Here is a 17,875-nt window from a genome sequence, read left to right as displayed (position 1 = left end):
ATTGCACGGCATCTGAAACAAACGACCGTACATCATTACAGCCCATTTTTGAACTTATCAGGACGAGCTTTTGGACAGTGTGTCATAGGCACTGCTTATCACTTAAAACAAAAGTTGGCAATCGAACAGGCACAAAAGGGAAAACTGGCTCATTGAGCGTTATCAGGTTGAGCGGCTGTGTTTTAGCTCGCTTCACGGGGTGTTCTTCAGTTTGGTGCGATTATGGCAAGTGATTGGTTGTCGAAAAGTGACAGTGCGGATGCATTGCATAATGCAAACAACATTTCCAGGAAAACGATCGACTCGATCGGTCGATCGTTGCAACACTTCGATTGGCCAGACTATGTTGTGTTCGTGTGGATGTTGGTGAGCTGCATCATGGTAGGAATATTCTTCGGGTACAGGAATTACCAAAAACACCGCAACGATTCACAAGCGACCGGTAACGAAACGGAAGCTCAAGATTATCTAGTTGGGAGCAGAAAGATGCAGATTTTCCCCGTCGCCGTTTCGCTGGTGGCAAGCTGGGTTTCAGGTGTTCCAATGCTGGGGACTGCCACTGAAATTTACCTGTACGGCACACAGTTCTGTTACATCGTGATCTCAATGGTGCTGGCAGGTGTTCTAATGCACTACCTGTTCCTGCCAGTATTTCACGAGCTGCGGATAACGTCTACGTTTGAGGTAAAGAATGAGGTTAAAAATTATACTATTCTGTTTGGATAGATTAGATCATTGCTTATCGTACTGAACATGCTCAAACCTAAATTCTGTTTAACAGTATCTTCAACTACGCTTTGATTCGCGGATGAGACTGCTTGGTTCGATTCTTTTCACATTGGCTTGCGTACGTATTGAAGTCAGATTTAAAAAGTGTGTTGGATAGCTAATGTATATCACCGTTTGATGCCACACCGGACAGCTGCTTTGGATGCCAATTGTAATCTACGTTCCTGCTTTGGCGTTTAACCAAGGTACCCCAAGGATGAATGAAGGATGCTAGGGATGGTAAATAATAGATCAATTTATGTTTTTCTTCCTTGTCATCAGTGACTGGGTTGAGCGTTCACATAATTACACCGGTCGTTTGCATAATTTGCATGTTTTACACCAGCATTGTAAGTAGAATTTTCACTGACCAAATTAGTACCTAAATATATTGATCTCAAAAATTCTTAGGGTGGCCTAAAAGCAGTTGTTTGGACGGATGTGATACAGTCTGGAGTGACACTGTTAGCTTTGCTGGCTGTGCTGATCAAAGGAACGTACGATGTCGGAGGACTAGAGGAAGTTTTGAACCGAAACATTGCTGGCGAACGACTGGAAGCTCCTAACCTCGATCCGAATCCAACGCTACGCCACTCGTTCTGGATCATGTTATTTGGAGCACCAGTGTGGGTATGTGAAGGTATAGCCTGCAGTCAGGATATGGTTCAGCGGTTCTTGTCTCTGCCTACTCTGAAAGACGCTCGAAAGGCGTTGAAGGGGTTTGTGGTTGGATGGATAGGTGTAAATGTGATATTCTTCATGCTCGGAATGCTTGTCTACGCTACGTACTATCGGTGTGATCCTCTGACGACACAGTTGGCCAGAGCGAAGGATCAACTGTTGCCCCTGTTTGTGATGGAGACATTTGCAGCGTATCCGGGCATGACGGGAGTGTTCGTGGCAGGCATCTTCAGTGCAGCTCTTAGCTCGCTGTCATCGGCATTGAACGCTCTGTCTGCTATTACGCTGGAGGACTTTTTCAAGCCATACAGCAAGAAACCCTTGACAGAAACGCAGATTCGTTATATTATGCGGAGCTCAGTGTTGGTATACGGAGCGATATCCGTGTTACTATCGATGTTGGTGGAGCATCTGGGCACGGTGATGCAGCTAGCAATGACGTTAAGCTCCGCTTCAGCCGCGCCATTGCTTGGGATGTTTGTTATGGGCATTTTGATGCCTTGGGTCAATGGGACGGTAAGTGCTTCGTAGTGATACAAACACAATTCTAAAGGAAATAGTTGAGATTACACAGTTTTATTCTGTCCTGCAGGGAGCTCTGTATGGTGGCATTCTAGGAATGGTTACAATGTTCTACATGTGCTATAATGCACAATATTCGATAGCTTCGGGCAGAAGGACGTTCGACGTGAAACCTGTATCGGTGGACGACTGTTCTTATGAGTTTGCTTACAATTCAACCCTTACCGAGACCAAGCAAGGCGAGCAAGAGCTGGAGCAGATAGGAAAGTCCATCTATCACATATCTTATATGTACTTTACGCTATTCGGTATGATTGTGACTTGCCTAGCAGGGACAGTTGTGAGTTTGCTTTCGAATGCACGTGGCAGAGGGCGTCATGGAACCATTGATCCGAAGCTACTAGCGCCGTGCATCAGAAGCACGCAGTCTACGGGAAAAACTCGTACAGTACAAGCGATAGATATCAGGCGAACTGCGATAAACGAAGCTATTGCCGAAGGATTGTAATATAGGTAGAGTTCTTCCGCTGCATCTATACATGTAATACATATCGCTGTCGGATGTCTTATAGTTGTAATATTTTGTAGGCGTCAGTTTGTAGCGTGGTAAGTACGAACGGTTTATTATCTAAAGATGAGAGTTGTATGCTAAGCTTACAGCGAACTACGCATCCGTGCGTTTAAAATTAGAAAGCGGCTAACCTGTGGCGAGTTGAAGGCCTAAACGAAGATATCAACATGATACATCTTTTCGATTTCCCCATCGATCCAGTCGCGATAGTGAGGAACATTGACGTAAACTCCCGGCACACCCTGTGTACCACACTCGTACCCGAACGCGACCAAACCGACCACGTAGTACTGATTTTCGGAATGTGGTATGGGACAGACGAGCGGAGATCCACCGTCACCACGGCACGCATCCTTACCGGACTCGCCACCAGCACACAGGAAGCCCTGGTGCAGCCGGAAGCTTCGGTTTAGCAGATGGCGACGGAGTACTCGCTGGCAGTGGCCGTTCGGTACGATTGGCAGCTTGGTGCGCTTGAGTACGGACGAGTTGCGACCACGCTCGTCCTCACCCCACCCGGTGAAAAGGCACCGCTTGTGATCGAAGTTAGCGTTCTGCGGTGGCAAACAGGCTATTCCGACTACCTCCGTGAAGTCGACATGCTCGTCCAGGAACAGAATGGCGATGTCGTTTAGCAGTAGTTCGCTGTAGAACTGAGGATGCGTTACGCTTGCTATGACCGCACGGTCTTGTGGGGGATATATCTCGACCATGTGCTCAAGATCCCATTCGCCCAGGCGGACCCGCAGCTCGTTGCTGGTACGATTCTCGATGCAGTGTGCGATCGTGATGACTACCTTCGAGTGAACTAGTGTACCACCACACAGGTACAGCTCGTACTCGGCCTGCGCGGTGTACACGAATGCCATCCAAGGGAATTCACCTGTAAAAATAAGCAGATTTTATTTACCAATGACAGAGACACAATGCTTTAAAAATACTATCCCCATAAAAACAGTGTTCCACAAGAATAATTTGCATCAGTACAGTTGCTCGTCAGGAACGAAAAGCAAATCTTCAGATATCAAAACAATGCACAATAAACCAAAACTTAACACAGCCCATGATATGGCTACAGTAGCATTGCACTGTTGTCCAACGGATAACTTTTACCGCGGTTGGGGCTTTAAAATTTGTGACACTAACTCTTGGCAACTTTATGCCAAAAGTTCTGGGCGTTCCTCCCCGCTACCCACCATATTTGGCGCGCGTTTTATCCTTCTGCTCGACGTGTCCGATGCCGTTGTTATTTCGTGCTGCACACACAATTTCGTTCTCGTCTGGTGCTTCGGTGTCCTGCAAAACAACATGGAAATTGTAAGAAAAAGTCAAGACGCTCCCGTTGGCGTGATGCTGCCTGTACGAAAGGAGGTCATGCAGCAAGGTACCGTGTTCGAAAGCTTCTAAAAGTCAAGGGTCATTTCCGTGCAAAAAGTCCACATTTTGGCATTTGTTTTGGCGATCGTTTTTTTTTTGGTGCTGTTGTTGGGTGTGTTATGAGACCTCCTTGAGACTCCGTCCCATCTTATCAACATTCGCAAATGAAGCGCTTGTTCGTACATGGTCGTGCTTGCCCATTCATACTCGCCTGCAGGAGCAATGGTAATTTGTGTTGTTTTTTTTTGTGGCGTAAAACCAAAGAATTCACTCTCATTCACACGCATCAGGGACATTTCTAAACACTAGCTCTGCTTACCGGTGCACGGACGATACGGTCGAATGGACAACACTTGAGATGTGGTAACCGGCACTCGTCGGAGCTGGAACGATCGAAACTTGACACGCTGAGATTAAAGAGGATCGCGATGGTGGCAGCTCGTACCGAGGAAGAGTTGGCATCGTTGCACTGACATCCCCACCCAACAAGAATTACCTGAAAAAGTCCAGATGCACCTCATCGTACACGTTGACGCTGACGGGCCGACATAGTTCGGGCAAGATGCACAGTCCTCCGCTGCAGCGCTGAAAGAGGCGAGGCAGTACTCTGATAAGTGTCAAACCGCTGGATAATGCGCCTTGAGTTGATCATATACTCTGGTGGCTGGTTCGGTTGCTTGCGTAGATGCGGGTAGTCGTTGGTGGAGCCAAAGCAGCAGTAGCAGAAATCCCGACCGTACCGGCATCGATCTGGTCACTTTGCAAATTCGGATAGGTGAGCGAAGGGGATGCACTTGCGGTGCAGAAAACCACACACCGTCACATAAACGTCAAACGGCACTAGCGAATACACTCCAGCTGGGCGAGACTTCCGAACGCACACTGCACTTATTTCTCACGCTATTCGATCGACCGTGGCTTATCAGCTGCTGTGTGTGTATATATGCCGTTGTTTCTCGGCTACACAGCATTCCCATCGGACAACAGCCGCACCAGCAACAATAGTAGTAGCCGTACCAGCAGTGCTAACAACACTGCTGTTACTCCATCCGACCGGTTCCGGCAGACACACGCTTTACAGACAGAGTGCCGGAGAACTTCTTGTTTTTTGGACCAACCTAGTTTTGTTATTCCCGCTGCCCAGCACTGGCAGTCCGACGACGAGAGGGATTTGGTATTTTTTTGCTTCTGCATATGACCGGAGACTCGAGTCTCGAGAAGCCGGCATACCGCCCAGAGCACTGGCGGTGTGGTAGTCCATGGCGCCAGCGCTGCTTCCGTGTTGTTCCTGGGGATTGCGCGAGAGCGTGAGATAAGAAGGAGCAAATCGGAGAACGGTTGGGAGCACGGTTTCGCGTGTTTGGCTCTCGTTCTACAGCTTCTCTTGTGGACCAGAGCCAACAGAAAAAGGGCCTTTCATTCATCTCGTTCATCTTGGGTGTGACGAAACGGGCGGAAGAACGGCAATTTGGGAGCAATGACGTGCTGGATGAAGCATCAACACATTAACCGTAGAAAAACGCACGCACGATCCGAGCACATGGGGAGAGGTTGGAACCTGGAGGTCAGGCACTGCTGCTGGTGAGCTGTCGGCAATCGCAGGACGCGATCGGATTCATGATGCGTCCGAGACGATCCACGCTGTCTCACGCGTCACGGTTCTTATCGCTCCTTTGGACGTCCGACTAATCTGAACAGTGTGGTTGTCACAACGTCACCGAAATGTTGAATCGAAGGCAAAACTTATAATTTATCGTGTTTTACGCTTCTTGGTCATAGTTGCATTAAGGGCGAGTCGATGAGTTCATTTTGCTCCTAAGAGTGTTCTGAGTGTTGTGATCTGATTGTTTCACACTCGTTATAGATAGATATAATAAGTACAGAAAACGATAAGTTAACTCCTAATATAGAGCATGGATTTATAAACATGTTTTATGTCTTAAATACTTAAAGGATTTATGTCCTTTATTCAAAATGAACCATGAAATATTTGAAATATTTCATGGCCGTACACTACCTAACCAAGGGCGACAAAACGTTGCGTACAAACTTGTGTGCAAGTGTACCTGGTCAAATCCCACTGTGACTTACATCGTTGGCTTAAAGTTGCAACTCAAAGCTATGGGAAAAGCTGGACCTATCAATAATGGTTGTCTGGATTTTTTATTTTCTCTGAGTTGGATTAGTCCTTTGTATGCCGTCATAATTGTGATGTGTTTTGAAATTGACATGTCGTCCACTAGGTCGTCCGACTTTCACATAGCGTTTGACATTCAAATTTGAAGTGTAATATTTCATAAAACAATCGAAGAACTCGTAACCAATATTAATGCAAATAAACAATCACCAATATTCTCCCAGTTATATCGAAATGGTAAATTGTTCTTATTTTTGGTCCACGCATAGCAATGACGTCTTTTGTTCATCAGGACATTGCATAATTGAAAATAAATAAAGTTTGTCCCCAGAGAGCGACAACGCTCGAAAAAAACATTTCCTTCTTGCTCGATTCTATTCCATTTTCAGAATTGGACAAAATAATCTCTATAACATCGACAGCTCCGAATGCCACTAATCGAGAAAGAGAGAGAGAGGTAGGTAACTGAAGCGAAAATTTATTTACATTTAATTTTCTGTTGACACCACCGGCCAACCCTACGCCCCGGAATGAAGAATTACGGTGTAGCCCTGCCCCATAGCGCTACAAATTTGCTAATGACTCGTCGTTAAAATAAACATTACCATTTCCCGTACCCATTAGTCACATTTTCCCACCCCCGGAAAGCCTGCGAGCGTGCGTGATGCGTTCGATAAGAACGGCGTAGGAAGTAACACGCAGCGTCTTGGCAAGGATAAGCTTCTAAGTTCCCGCCGCGTATATCAAACCATTTTTCGAGCCCAAAGCAACTGCTAAACAACTGGTCGCTAGCAGATTATTAGCATTTAAATTGCCACACACGGAATAGTTTCACACGGCGAAGAATAGTTGTGAGGAGGCGCTAGGGCTCACGCTTCAGTGACGCTGCTCATCAGTAAAGATGTTTATACATGTCGTTAAGATCCTACCAGATTGGGTGGCAAATGGAAGAAAAACATCAAAAGAAGCAAACCGATGCTGATCGGTGTACACCTTGCTCTTATCGGTCAATTGTGGTGCGAGACTTTTGCGTGGGGGAATGGATATAGACGCACGCTGCAAGGAATTGCCTTCATCTTCTTCACGATTGATTCGCTGCCATAACAAAAGGAAAAGCAATCTTGCCCGATTCTGCAATATTTACCTAGAGTTCTTATTTGATATTTTTGAAATATTACTTTCATGATAATCGTTTGCCCCCCGCACCAGCATTCAAATTATGCTGCAATGGAAAGCCATCCTTTGCCTTTCGTAAATCCCTTTCAACGCGCGGAAGCAAAGAGCCCTGTTTTACGGTCATCACGGCACTTCTTTTGTTAACGACGACTGGCATGGTGGAATTGTGCCTTAAGTCAAACAATAAAAAAAGGCGAAATATGAATAGAAAACAGAAATCCATCGAGTAGCAGCACGAAAGGAAAAGAAAGGATGTGCATTATTATCGTAAAATTTAATAGATTTGTCCTGCAGAATCCATAATTGAATTCACCGCGCCCCGCTTCTTACAGGACGTTGAATGGGCGGCTTTCTTTCATTTTTCATGGTCTGCCTTCGTTCGAACGCGATTGAATCCCGAGCGCGTTGCACCGGAAATGTTTATTATTTATTCATCAAGCTTTGTGCGTGGTACGAAGGGCTGGCGAAATCGAAATCGAGATTTGCCTAAATTGCCCTCTAACTGAGAATAAGAGTGAAGCAGTGCATAATGATTGGTGGATTATGCTATTTAGCGTAGAAATTGGGTCTTTAATGTGTGTTTGGTTTAAATCATAAAACAGTTCGGTAAGGGTTGTTATTTTTATTTTTATTGTATTAAATTTCTATGCCTTGAAGCTGAAAAAGATTTTCTTAAACGTTGTTTATTTTATGTTATAAAAAGCCTTATCTATTTATGTGATTCTCATCAAACTGATCCAACAGAAAGGTTTTAAAAATATCGCCCAAGTCACCCATTTCTTAAACACCCGATCAATCAACTCGTCTGAATGGCGTGACTTTCACATTCCCGATTCGACAGCTTCCACTGTCTTGAAAGTATTCATGTGTAACATCAGCATCTTCACTCTACTCACACGTACCAACCCAGTCATTCATTACGATTGCTTATCGTTTGTAAAAATCAAGACAAGAATTTTCACTATTTCCAGCTTTTCCTTGGCTCAACTTGAAGTTGGCCTCACCCTTCTACCCAGTTTAAAACTCATAAATAAGTAAGACACAAGTTTTCCTCGCGATATGTGTTTGCCTCTGCATCCGGCATTCAATTCTATTGAGTTTTTCACGCCAACACACACACACACTTGGGACGAGATAAAATTAGAAAAGTTTCGCATGACACTCACTAGACGCGCATCATACGCTTCGGTGCCATATTGTGTGGGCTTGCATGAAGAAAAAGCCACCACCGAAACACGGTGGGAAAATGTGCTTTTGCATTAAGGATATAATTTCATTAAGGAAAGATTTAAATTTACACCATATCAATGTGCTTTTTAAAATTCATTTTTAAATTTCAAAAAATAGCTGAGTTAGATTCTTAATTAAGGTAATAAGACTAACTAAAAAGTTATTTTAAATTTATTCTAAACTACTTTTAAGGCTTTTTAGATTTTTAAATTCTAATTATTTAACGCTGATCATTCCATTGTGCTGAGCCGACTTGGTTGTTTTAAAATTGCGATTGATTCCCTGCGGGACACTACGAAACGTCACGCCCGGTACGCCCAAACAACCCCTCCATAAGTCATGATTATTTATTCATATGTGAAATTCTTTCTTCCGTTACCGTCCTTGTGCGATGTATCATCATCCCCCTGTATCGTTGCTGCTAAAGGGTTGCCCGGGTATGGGCGGACGAAGAAGGCCCATCTTTTTCTAACCCCTTTTTTACGGTGCTCCTCGCATTGCCACGGTTGAGCGGTTGAAGGATGCTGTATCGCGATAACACGATTGTTAATTACGACTGCGACTATCCCATCTATCCCCGTCTGATTGGTGGAACCGTGGGAGTTCCGGAACGGCAAACCTGGGCAACACTTTCACCCGGGCATATTCCGGTTGCTGGTGGCATACGTCGAGATGCCGGTCGCTTCAGGCGGCCTCAGTTTCGGCGGAGGCAGATGAATGGCATATCGAATGCAGTGCTCGTGTCCTGTGACACAATGGCAACATTGTTTTCTGAGTGTTGCAAAGCCTTTGCGATGATTTATCTACCCGGCCTTGTTAGTGGTGGCACGTGATTGCGGTGATTTATTTGCAGCGGGTAAATAAGTGTTAACGAAAAGGATGGAGCAAATTGTGGCATTAGAGGGATACAGGTTGGGACACAGTATGTGTGTGTGTGTGTGTGTGTGTATCGCACCTGCTACAGCATGGTAACGGTTCCCAGGCTCTAGGGAATGTGCATGTTCTCACGGGGCTCACTATAAAAGTGAGACCCAGCGGCGTGCAGTTCCTGTAGAGGACGCTATCATGAAGAAGGTCAGTACGAGTGAAGCAAACCTAGAACGCATGTTTGCGCTGATCGCCAAACACATGGAGGTGTTAAAGTTGAACATTTTTAAACCCGAGTGGCGCTTATCTCTGCGCACCGTACTCGTACTCGTAGCGATTGGGTTTATGCCGATTTTAACAGCATTCTCGGTCAACAAGTACTACGAACACTTGGAGATCAAAGTCGAGTGCTTCACGCAGGCCTGTACCGGAGCGCAGGTGTTCATTCGATCGTACTTCTATCTCCGCCAGCGGGACCAGTGCCGGCAACTTGCTACTGAGATCCGTCGGCAGCGAATCTCGTACGGTGTCAACGAACACGAACGGATGGAGCAGTTGTTCCGGCGTGCTACAGAACGGATGCTGATGCTGTATCGCCTGATGTACGCGATGTACTGTGGGTCATTTTTCTTCGTGTTGGGACCGCTGATAATGCCTGACTCGCGGAAGGCTAGCCTGCCGTTAGCGTTTCGCATACCGTACCTACCGCCGGATGAAAATCTTCTCTACTGGTGTCTAAACTACTTGCACCATATCTTTCTCATTGTTGTTGGTATCCACCATTTGGCCCCAATCGATGGGATAATCGTGCTGGCATTGATTAGCATCTGCACTAGGATCAGTGCGCTGGAGCTGCTGCTGAACGAGCTGGACGGGAAGATTACGGAATCGAAATGGCAGCAGACGGAACACCTCGAACCGTGCCTGGATCGAATCATCGAGCTGCACACCGACATGAAACGGTTTGCGGAACTCGTAAGCAGTACGTTTGAAATGCATTTCTTCACCATATTCAGCATGATCTGTTCGATCATCTGTATGTGCCTGAACGTGATCGCTGGCCAGCCGAGGAACTCGATCTATCCGTTGCTGTTGGCCTCCGTCTGTCAGCTGTTTGTGGTCTGTCTGTTCGGTAATGTGCTGCTCATCGTGAACGATCGGCTACCGAAAAGCATTTACGGGATTCAGTGGTACCGGCTCACCGTTACACAGCAGAAGAAGATCCTGTTTTTGCTCGCCAATGCTCAAACGGACATAGTGATGAGTGCTGTGTTTAAGCCGGTGAACATGACTTCGTTTGTGGCGGTAGGCGAGAAGGTTATAACGTCAGACGAGGACCATATTAACTATTCCTATTTTATTGCAGGTTTGTCGGGCATCCTATTCGTACTTCACCATACTTCATTGAAGCGTATGCATGCTGATGAAATTTATATTGATCCGAACCGATAAATTGTCTAACGATTACATTCAAATACAAGCACATATTTTAGTAGCAGTTGTTGCAGTATGGCTAGCGCCTAAAAGGCACACTGCCACTATGCTTCGAGAGATGGAATGACTAATGAGGGATGATAGATGCAGCGACTGGCGAAGGAATTGTAGCTCTAACAAAGAGTTTATTAACACTGCTTCGTAGTTGGTCTTGTGCACCTGGTACGCAAATAAAGGCTTAATTCTGCATGAGTATTGGTGTGTCCCAAACGGTGTAAGCTAGCGAGATATCCATCCTCCAGCGTTCGTTCAAAGTATTTAGTGTAGCAAGGTGAAATACGAATAGCTCGCCTTGATCACCTGCTCGAAGATACAGACAAAAACATATAAAAGAAACCGTTGGTCCTGCAGACATTGCCGAACCAGCACTTACCGACATAAAGCTGGACATGATCAGTGGCATGAAGATGCCGCTCAGTTTCTGCGGTTTTTGCGAATGCGCAATCATAAACATCAGCATCTTTTGCTCCGGCACCGGCATCACATGCCAATCGATGGAGTACGCAACGTTCGATAGGGAGTCGCTCTCGATCAGCAACAGATTGCCACAGAAGCAAAGCAGAAACAGCTGAAACGCCACAGCTATCAGATAGACACCGATCGGTTGCATTACATCGACCGCGATCACATTCAAGCCCATGCACAGAATCAGACAGACGAGACCGAAGTCCACCAGCAGATCTAGATAGTACGTTTGATCCAGCAGGCGGATAAATTGCTTGATGCTTTGATGCGTCTTACAGATACGAACAAGCTCCCGCTGCAGCACGGACTGCTCTGCCCCGGTATCGAGCTCCTGCAGGCATAGCTTCAGTCCCTTAATCTGATAGACAGCGGCCAGGATGGACAGCACGAGTGTGCCGTCTACCGCGAACAGGAACATCACACAGATCAAGTTCATCACGGTGTGATAGACGTAGTTGACCTGCCAGTACGGTGCAACATCGTGCGGCATGTGCGGAATGAAGAGCGCTAGCGGTAAATTGCTTTTCTTCGGATCGGGATACACGATGGGTATCAGCTCGAACATCATCGTCGACAGATACATGACGGCGATCAGGTGCACGGATACGGACACAACTTTGTTGAATTGGGTCGCAAGTTTCTGGAAGCTTTCGCTTCTCCTAAAAAGATTGCTAGAACGGTGGCGGTGTCAGAAAGCTGGTTGAAACTCTGCACATTAAACGGCACACTTACTTTTGATTTCTGATGATCTGTACCGTTTCATTCAGCAGTTCGCGGTGGTAGAGGAGCAGTCCCATCCGGATCGCTATTTCCAGCCCGACGGCCGATGTTGAAAAGCATTCGGTAAACACAACGAACGCGTCGAGGTGTGTTGTTAAAAACCAGGCGCTAGCGTAGTGCTGCAGAATGAACATGCCGATAGTGAAGACCGTGCGGGGTGTCAGTTTCCAGCTCGGATCAAGCACGTCCAAGCCCAACAGTTGTAAGGGACGCCTGAGAAAGGTGATGATTCGGTCTAGTTCTTGGTCCATTTCTTTCCGGTGTTTTTGAGCCATCCTGATAACTGACCATTGGGGGTGATTTTCGTGAAGCATTTATATAGAGTTTAGACCTAATAAGCAAAACGATTCGATTGGTTTAGTGTATTATTAGGACAACATACAATCAGGAGCTCCGATAAATTGATTATACCCTAAACAGCCATTATCGGCAAGCGGACTTAGGTTGATGTTAAAGTGATGGCTTTATCAGTGGAGTTACTTCATTTTACTTATAAATGTTCAATTTGAAGCATAGGGAAAATTCTTGTAGAAAATCCTTCAATCCATAGGTCGCGATGGCTAGATACTTGTGTGTAATAAAGTGATTAAATCGATCGACTCAAATTTGCGGCTATAATGTAATGCAAGTGTTACAATTCGCACCTCTAGGTCAGTAAGAGACCAATTCGTCGGGTTTAAGTGCCAGCACAACGTTCGGCTCGTTGCAAGCAGTTTAAAATATTCCCAACCGTGTGCTACTTCAACGTTGTAATGGATCCTTCTCTTGCACTATAGCAGTTGTTCTTGAATTTCATACCCCGTCCCCTGTTCTCACCCATACCCCACCCATCCCGAACCATCTTTGAGTGTACAGTTCTACACGGTGACGCATCTTCATCGCATTTGCTGTGGACGTTTCGGGCGCGCGTGTTGTACATGGCCGCAAAAGCGAGCAGCTAATTGTCATCTTGGTTTCCTGACAGCTCGTTACAATCAGTGTGCGCGCCCGGGCCCGGCACCATTTCCGGGAGGGCGTTTGTTCTTGACAGGTAGCGGAAGATGGCTTTAATTAAAATCTCTACTAAGCACTCGGGAAAACCTGCGGGATCGGAGCGTCCGCATGGGCTGAAAATCGAGTGATATTTGTTTGCCATTTGCTTAACCAATCTAGCCGACACCTCCGGACATTGCACCCTCCCGTCCCGGTGTTCCTTTCCATCGGTGCAAGCTTGTTTGAAAAAAAGGAAAGAGTTAAAAAGAACTACCCTTTACACGGCGTTAGATTTTCCTGTCGGGGGTGAAAGGGCGCCAAAAATACAACCCAAAAGGTGCCGAGTGAAAGTGCAAACAAAACCATAAACTGTATGGCAATATGATTCCGAGTGGTGAAGTCGAAGAGGGGTAAACCGTCACATTCAGCGACACACCACCGGGTGAAGTGATTGCAACGTGTCCGCCGCCGTGGTTTTATGGGCGAAAATCGGTGGTACGGTTGGGGTGTGCTGTGTGCTCAGCACTCTTGTCAAAGTCGTTTGATGTAATCTTTGCCTGGCAGCAGCATTGAGACGGGGCGTTTGGGTACGCAATTGTTGAACGATGGTTATGGTATGGTTTCGTGGCCAAATCGTGGCTTTCGGGATCGGGTTGAAAAATCCAAACCATTGTAAAGGGCCAGGACAGCGTGTTTCAGGTGGCAGGAGCAATAGTGGGCGAGAAAGTATTGCCTTTCACCCTTAAAGATAATGATAAAATTATGTTCATCTCAATCATCTGTGCAAATAAAGTTCGGGTCGTTTTAATTAAGCAAGATTAAATTATCTCTCGGGCTCGTCGTTGTACCGAGGTTGACTTTACGCGCACTAAAACGAACGGATTAAATCAAATGAAACCCGTTGACTTTCCCGTTGGTCTTGGGGGGGGGGAGCCGGGTGCGCTCTCCGAAGAGTGAAACAATATTTAAATAAGTTTGTAAAACAAACCCGGACAGGCCCCGGTTCGCCGTTGTCTTTTAAATGTGTCAGCGATGGGTGAATATCGTTTAATCAGCAGCATTCCAACGATGCTAGCCCATCCAGCTACCAACGCGTCACATGATTACACCATCAACGGAACGGCCTTCATCCGAACGCGCGGAGCGTTCTCGATTCTGGTTCAATCGGAAAGCCGGATCCGCCAACCTGTGGACGAATAGGTGGCCATAAATCTTTTGCCAGCCAGCCATCGGCTTCCTTTCCAGCCGAGCAGCACCGCGAGGGCCGGAAATTAATTTGACTTTCCTTCGCTCTTAGCCGAGGCGCGTTTCCACATTGTTGTGCTGTCAGTGGCATTGCGAATGATGTGTTCGCTATTTGCGATTCGATTATTTATTTGTTTGTGGCAAAGTCGCGAAAAAAGGCGCCCAACCTACTGGAAGGACTCACGCGGCCGGGTGGGATAAGGGGTGTAGGGGGTTGGGGAAGAAAATTGCGCTGAGGAAAACTGTGCGCGAATGACATAAATCCCGCCCGTCTGACAGTATCGGCTTCAATGTGGTGTTTGGCGGCGTTACGCATATGGGAAGGAAGCACAAACGTATGGGTCTGCTTCCGTACGGGCAGGCGAACATGTACTCCCGCCCGCACACACACACAGTAGGGGAGCATTTTCATCCCCTCGGTGCTGCCCACCCGGTTGTTGATTTATTTTGAAACCTATTTTTCCGCGAGTACCCTCGGGCGCTACGGTATCACCCCTTTATGGGTAAGTGGCCGGAAGAGAGCTGACAGGAGCAAGAGCGTCTTGAGTGGTGCTCACTGCAGCATCGCACGCTAAATAGCTTGAAATGTTGAGCAAAATAGAAGAGAATCCAATCAACTGCTTCGGCATTGTGTTTCGGGAGGAGTCTTTTTTCTTCCTTCTAAACGCGTTCGCGCTCAAGAACCAATTGGTGGAAAATTAGAACGAAAAGACTAACATAAACAGTAAACAAAAGAAGAGAAAAAAAGGATAATATAAACACAACAATGCACAAATAAAAAAAACACACAAACACACAGTCGAGTCACAATAGTAAGGCAAAAAAGAGAGTAAACTATAAAGTACATTGCTGAAGAAAGCGACCGGAAAGGGTATTTTGTTTTTTTTTTTTTTTGTTTTTTTTTCAAAATCGAAACAAAAGAGATCCAAAATCAGAGGAAAAAAGAGTGGTAATGTTGATACCCGAACTGCCACCAATCGTGTCACGCACCAACTGTTGCCATTCAACCCTTTTCCTTACCAACTTCCAACCCGCTTCGCATGTATCGGGAAGCAAATTAGCGAATGAATTAGTGCCCAGAGGGCCCCACAAACAATGTATCCTTTATTCAACACGCTGAATGAAAACAAATTTTAAAAAATTACAAAACTTTAAGCCATCCGCCGCCAACCCAATACGGTTTAATCCGTGACTGAGGAGGTACACCGGGGACTAATTAACAGTTTCACCAAAACCCAGCGCTGTGCTGCCTACTGCGGGCTTTGTGCTTTGTGTGGGCGCGCATAAATCATATCACTTTCGCAAAAGTCTGCCCCTTTCCGATAGAATGGGGTGATGAGTGAAATTGAAACTAGAAAAAAAACACAGAGTTTTTTTCCTTCTGCCCGTGCCATTTGCTTACAATCCTTTCTCTTGGTGTTTGTGCTTCCCGGTGTATTTGCATCTCATTTGCATAAGAAAGTCCGGATGCTTTATTGAATATTTGTTTCCTTTCGGGAAGGAGATTTTTTGTTGTTGCTAGGTACACTCCAATCGCTTGGCTTTTGGATCTGAAATTGTTTTCTTGCGCTTCATTTCCGAGCAGCTGGTTCAGTTCGTAGAGGTTTTTTTGTCCCCGATTCAGTGGAGCATTTGGGAGAGGGAATTGTGTGTGCTTCTTTTGTGGATTTATTTGTTTCCATGAGATGGATAAGACATGTTTTTGGCGAAGCATCAGGTGTTTTTGGTAGCAGAATATATAGAAAAAAATATATCAAATTTGCAGTTAGATTGCATCACACTTTTGACGATTGCCTATAATTGGATATTCTAAATTAAATTCACGTAACCGAAAAGTTTTTTTTATAATATTTGATTTATAGTAAAATTTTTACTTTTGTCAAGAACTAATTCTCTGTTCAATTTTCAACTTTTTCAATTTCTGTTTTTCAATTCTCTGTTCAACTTTTTCAATTTTTTGTAATGCGTTTTTAATGGTCAATCAAAGCTATTGTATGGTAGGTCCTTATTAATTTGCTTTCTGCTTTGGCAACTATAACCTCGAGAGGACTTTGACCTGCAGTGGCATACTGGCTTCCTTCTCTTCTTTAATTGATTCTTCCTAATACAAGTGATTTATAAAGATATCTTCAATTTATATTTTTGTTTTCCTATCAATGTCTACTAAAATCTCGGCACTATAACGACTATATCTCAGGCCTACGACGCCTTCTCTGTACGTGTGGTCGGATTAAAAGGACTCTATGGTGTCATTCTCACGACATGAAAGGCTCATCGAAGCCTGGTGAGTGTGATTCACCTCGATATTGAGGTCACCAAACAGTTCTTATAGCTCATTATTGCTCCTTCATTGTCTTTCCACATATACGGCTTTCTGGCGTATATACAGGCCCAGCTTTGTCCGTCGCGTCATACTAGTCGGAGTTTTCAGCGGCGAAGTTTCCTCTAGCTGTAGAATGATGGATCATATTAGTTGACAGCCAGCATCCTTGAAAATAAGCGTTGGTAATAAACATTCTGATTTCATTAAAATGTTTATAGCAGAATGGAACTGAACTTTGTTATAATATTCGAATGCCGATTACTACGAATTAAAGTATACGTATTGTACTAGAGATTATCTTTCTCTGGGACAGGCACAACTCATCGGTTTTAAATTTAAGGATTAAACCTGTAATCCAATTTTGTTTCCTATTTCCTTGACGTTAATCCTAAGCCAACCAATGCTTCCAAAACGCTTCCTTACCTTAAGACTTACCGTCCCCGTCGCATCAACGCGATTGGCTTGTAATTGGTTACATGCGACACAGTACTCACCGTGTAAGTCCTCCGGTGCGTGGTTTGCACGGTGGTGAAAATAGGAATTAAAAATTCCTTCTACAAATCACGCCGACAATGGCTTAAGCGCACCAACTTTACGACCATCGGTGGAAGGAAAAACGCCCCACCGACGCTCATAAACTAACCGCCCACAGATAAGGACGCGTGGTGGGCTGGCTCAACCCCAATGCGAAGGGATGCGTTCACGCGTCTTCGGAAGCATCGTATCGTCTTGGAAAGTTTTTCCTCCTCGTCGGTTCCTCGATATCACGCTGATTAAGAGGATTTTTATTCGATTCGCAGCAAGAAGTGACGGCCGTTAAAAAACCCTTTCGCTAAGCCGTAATCGCTTTCTTCGGTTGGCTGGCGTCCATTGCTTACCCTTTTTTCACCCGCTTCCAGCGGACACCGTTTTGTGGTATTCGGGCACTGCAAACTCAGCATCATCGGGTTTTGGGTGGGCGAACGGGTAGATTTATCTACCGGAAAACCTGTGTTCACCGCCAAGGGAGTTGCCGTAAATTTTCCGCCCCGTTCCCTCCTTGCTCCGTCTTGATCGAAGATGGGCCGAGAATGTGCGTTAATTAACTTCTGATCTGCGGAATCGTATCGTCTAGTGCAGAATGTTCGCCGGAAGACAAAGCCTTGGTTGCCGTTCCGTAAGAATGGCAAGCATTTCCCATTTTTGTAATCCTTAAAAAATGTGTTAATTATTACGTCGAAGCATTGAGCAGCGCTAACGGCAAACCAATGCTTGGAATGAAATATTT

General features: G+C 45.5%; 4 protein-coding genes across 6 annotated transcripts; 2 read left to right on the top strand and 2 right to left on the bottom strand.

Annotated features, from left to right (window-relative positions):
* Window positions 1–28: 28 nt before the first annotated feature.
* LOC118505456 (sodium-coupled monocarboxylate transporter 1-like) lies at window positions 29–2,734 on the top strand. The gene is made up of 6 exons (XM_036041257.1): window positions 29–684; window positions 782–847; window positions 923–974; window positions 1,051–1,118; window positions 1,180–1,965; window positions 2,042–2,734. The coding sequence occupies exons 1-6, from the start codon at window positions 223–225 to the stop codon at window positions 2,477–2,479; spliced, it is 1,872 nt and encodes a 623-aa protein (XP_035897150.1). The 5' UTR covers window positions 29–222; the 3' UTR covers window positions 2,480–2,734.
* Window positions 2,564–5,665, bottom strand: LOC118505458 (phenoloxidase-activating factor 2-like). Of its 3 annotated transcripts, none has more exons than XM_036041259.1 (5): window positions 4,576–5,665; window positions 4,416–4,504; window positions 4,239–4,326; window positions 3,739–3,838; window positions 2,564–3,425 (listed from the first exon to the last, which is right to left on the bottom strand). In XM_036041259.1, exons 1-5 carry the CDS (start codon window positions 4,663–4,665, stop codon window positions 2,692–2,694), a joined length of 1,101 nt encoding a protein of 366 aa, XP_035897152.1. In that variant the 5' UTR covers window positions 4,666–5,665; the 3' UTR covers window positions 2,564–2,691. The 3 variants fall into 3 exon arrangements, with proteins under 3 accessions (XP_035897152.1, XP_035897154.1, XP_035897153.1); XM_036041261.1 differs by having other exon boundaries at window positions 4,239–4,302; window positions 4,576–5,663; XM_036041260.1 differs by having other exon boundaries at window positions 2,571–3,425; window positions 4,239–4,317; window positions 4,576–5,664.
* Window positions 5,666–9,527: 3,862 nt separating this feature from the next.
* Window positions 9,528–10,781, top strand: LOC118502472 (putative odorant receptor 83c). Its single transcript, XM_036034704.1, has one exon. The coding sequence runs from the start codon at window positions 9,528–9,530 to the stop codon at window positions 10,779–10,781; it is 1,254 nt and encodes a 417-aa protein (XP_035890597.1).
* A 164-nt stretch (window positions 10,782–10,945) lies between these two features.
* LOC118502471 (odorant receptor 22c-like) lies at window positions 10,946–12,343 on the bottom strand. Its single transcript, XM_036034703.1, has 3 exons — window positions 12,021–12,343; window positions 11,197–11,959; window positions 10,946–11,123 (listed from the first exon to the last, which is right to left on the bottom strand). The coding sequence occupies exons 1-3, from the start codon at window positions 12,341–12,343 to the stop codon at window positions 11,082–11,084; spliced, it is 1,128 nt and encodes a 375-aa protein (XP_035890596.1). The 3' UTR covers window positions 10,946–11,081.
* Between the last annotated feature and the right edge of the window lie 5,532 nt (window positions 12,344–17,875).

Source organism: Anopheles stephensi, chromosome 2 (assembly GCF_013141755.1).
Source record: "Anopheles stephensi strain Indian chromosome 2, UCI_ANSTEP_V1.0, whole genome shotgun sequence".
Lineage (NCBI taxonomy): Eukaryota > Metazoa > Arthropoda > Insecta > Diptera > Culicidae > Anopheles > Anopheles stephensi.
This window is presented reverse-complemented; position numbering and strand designations above follow the sequence as displayed.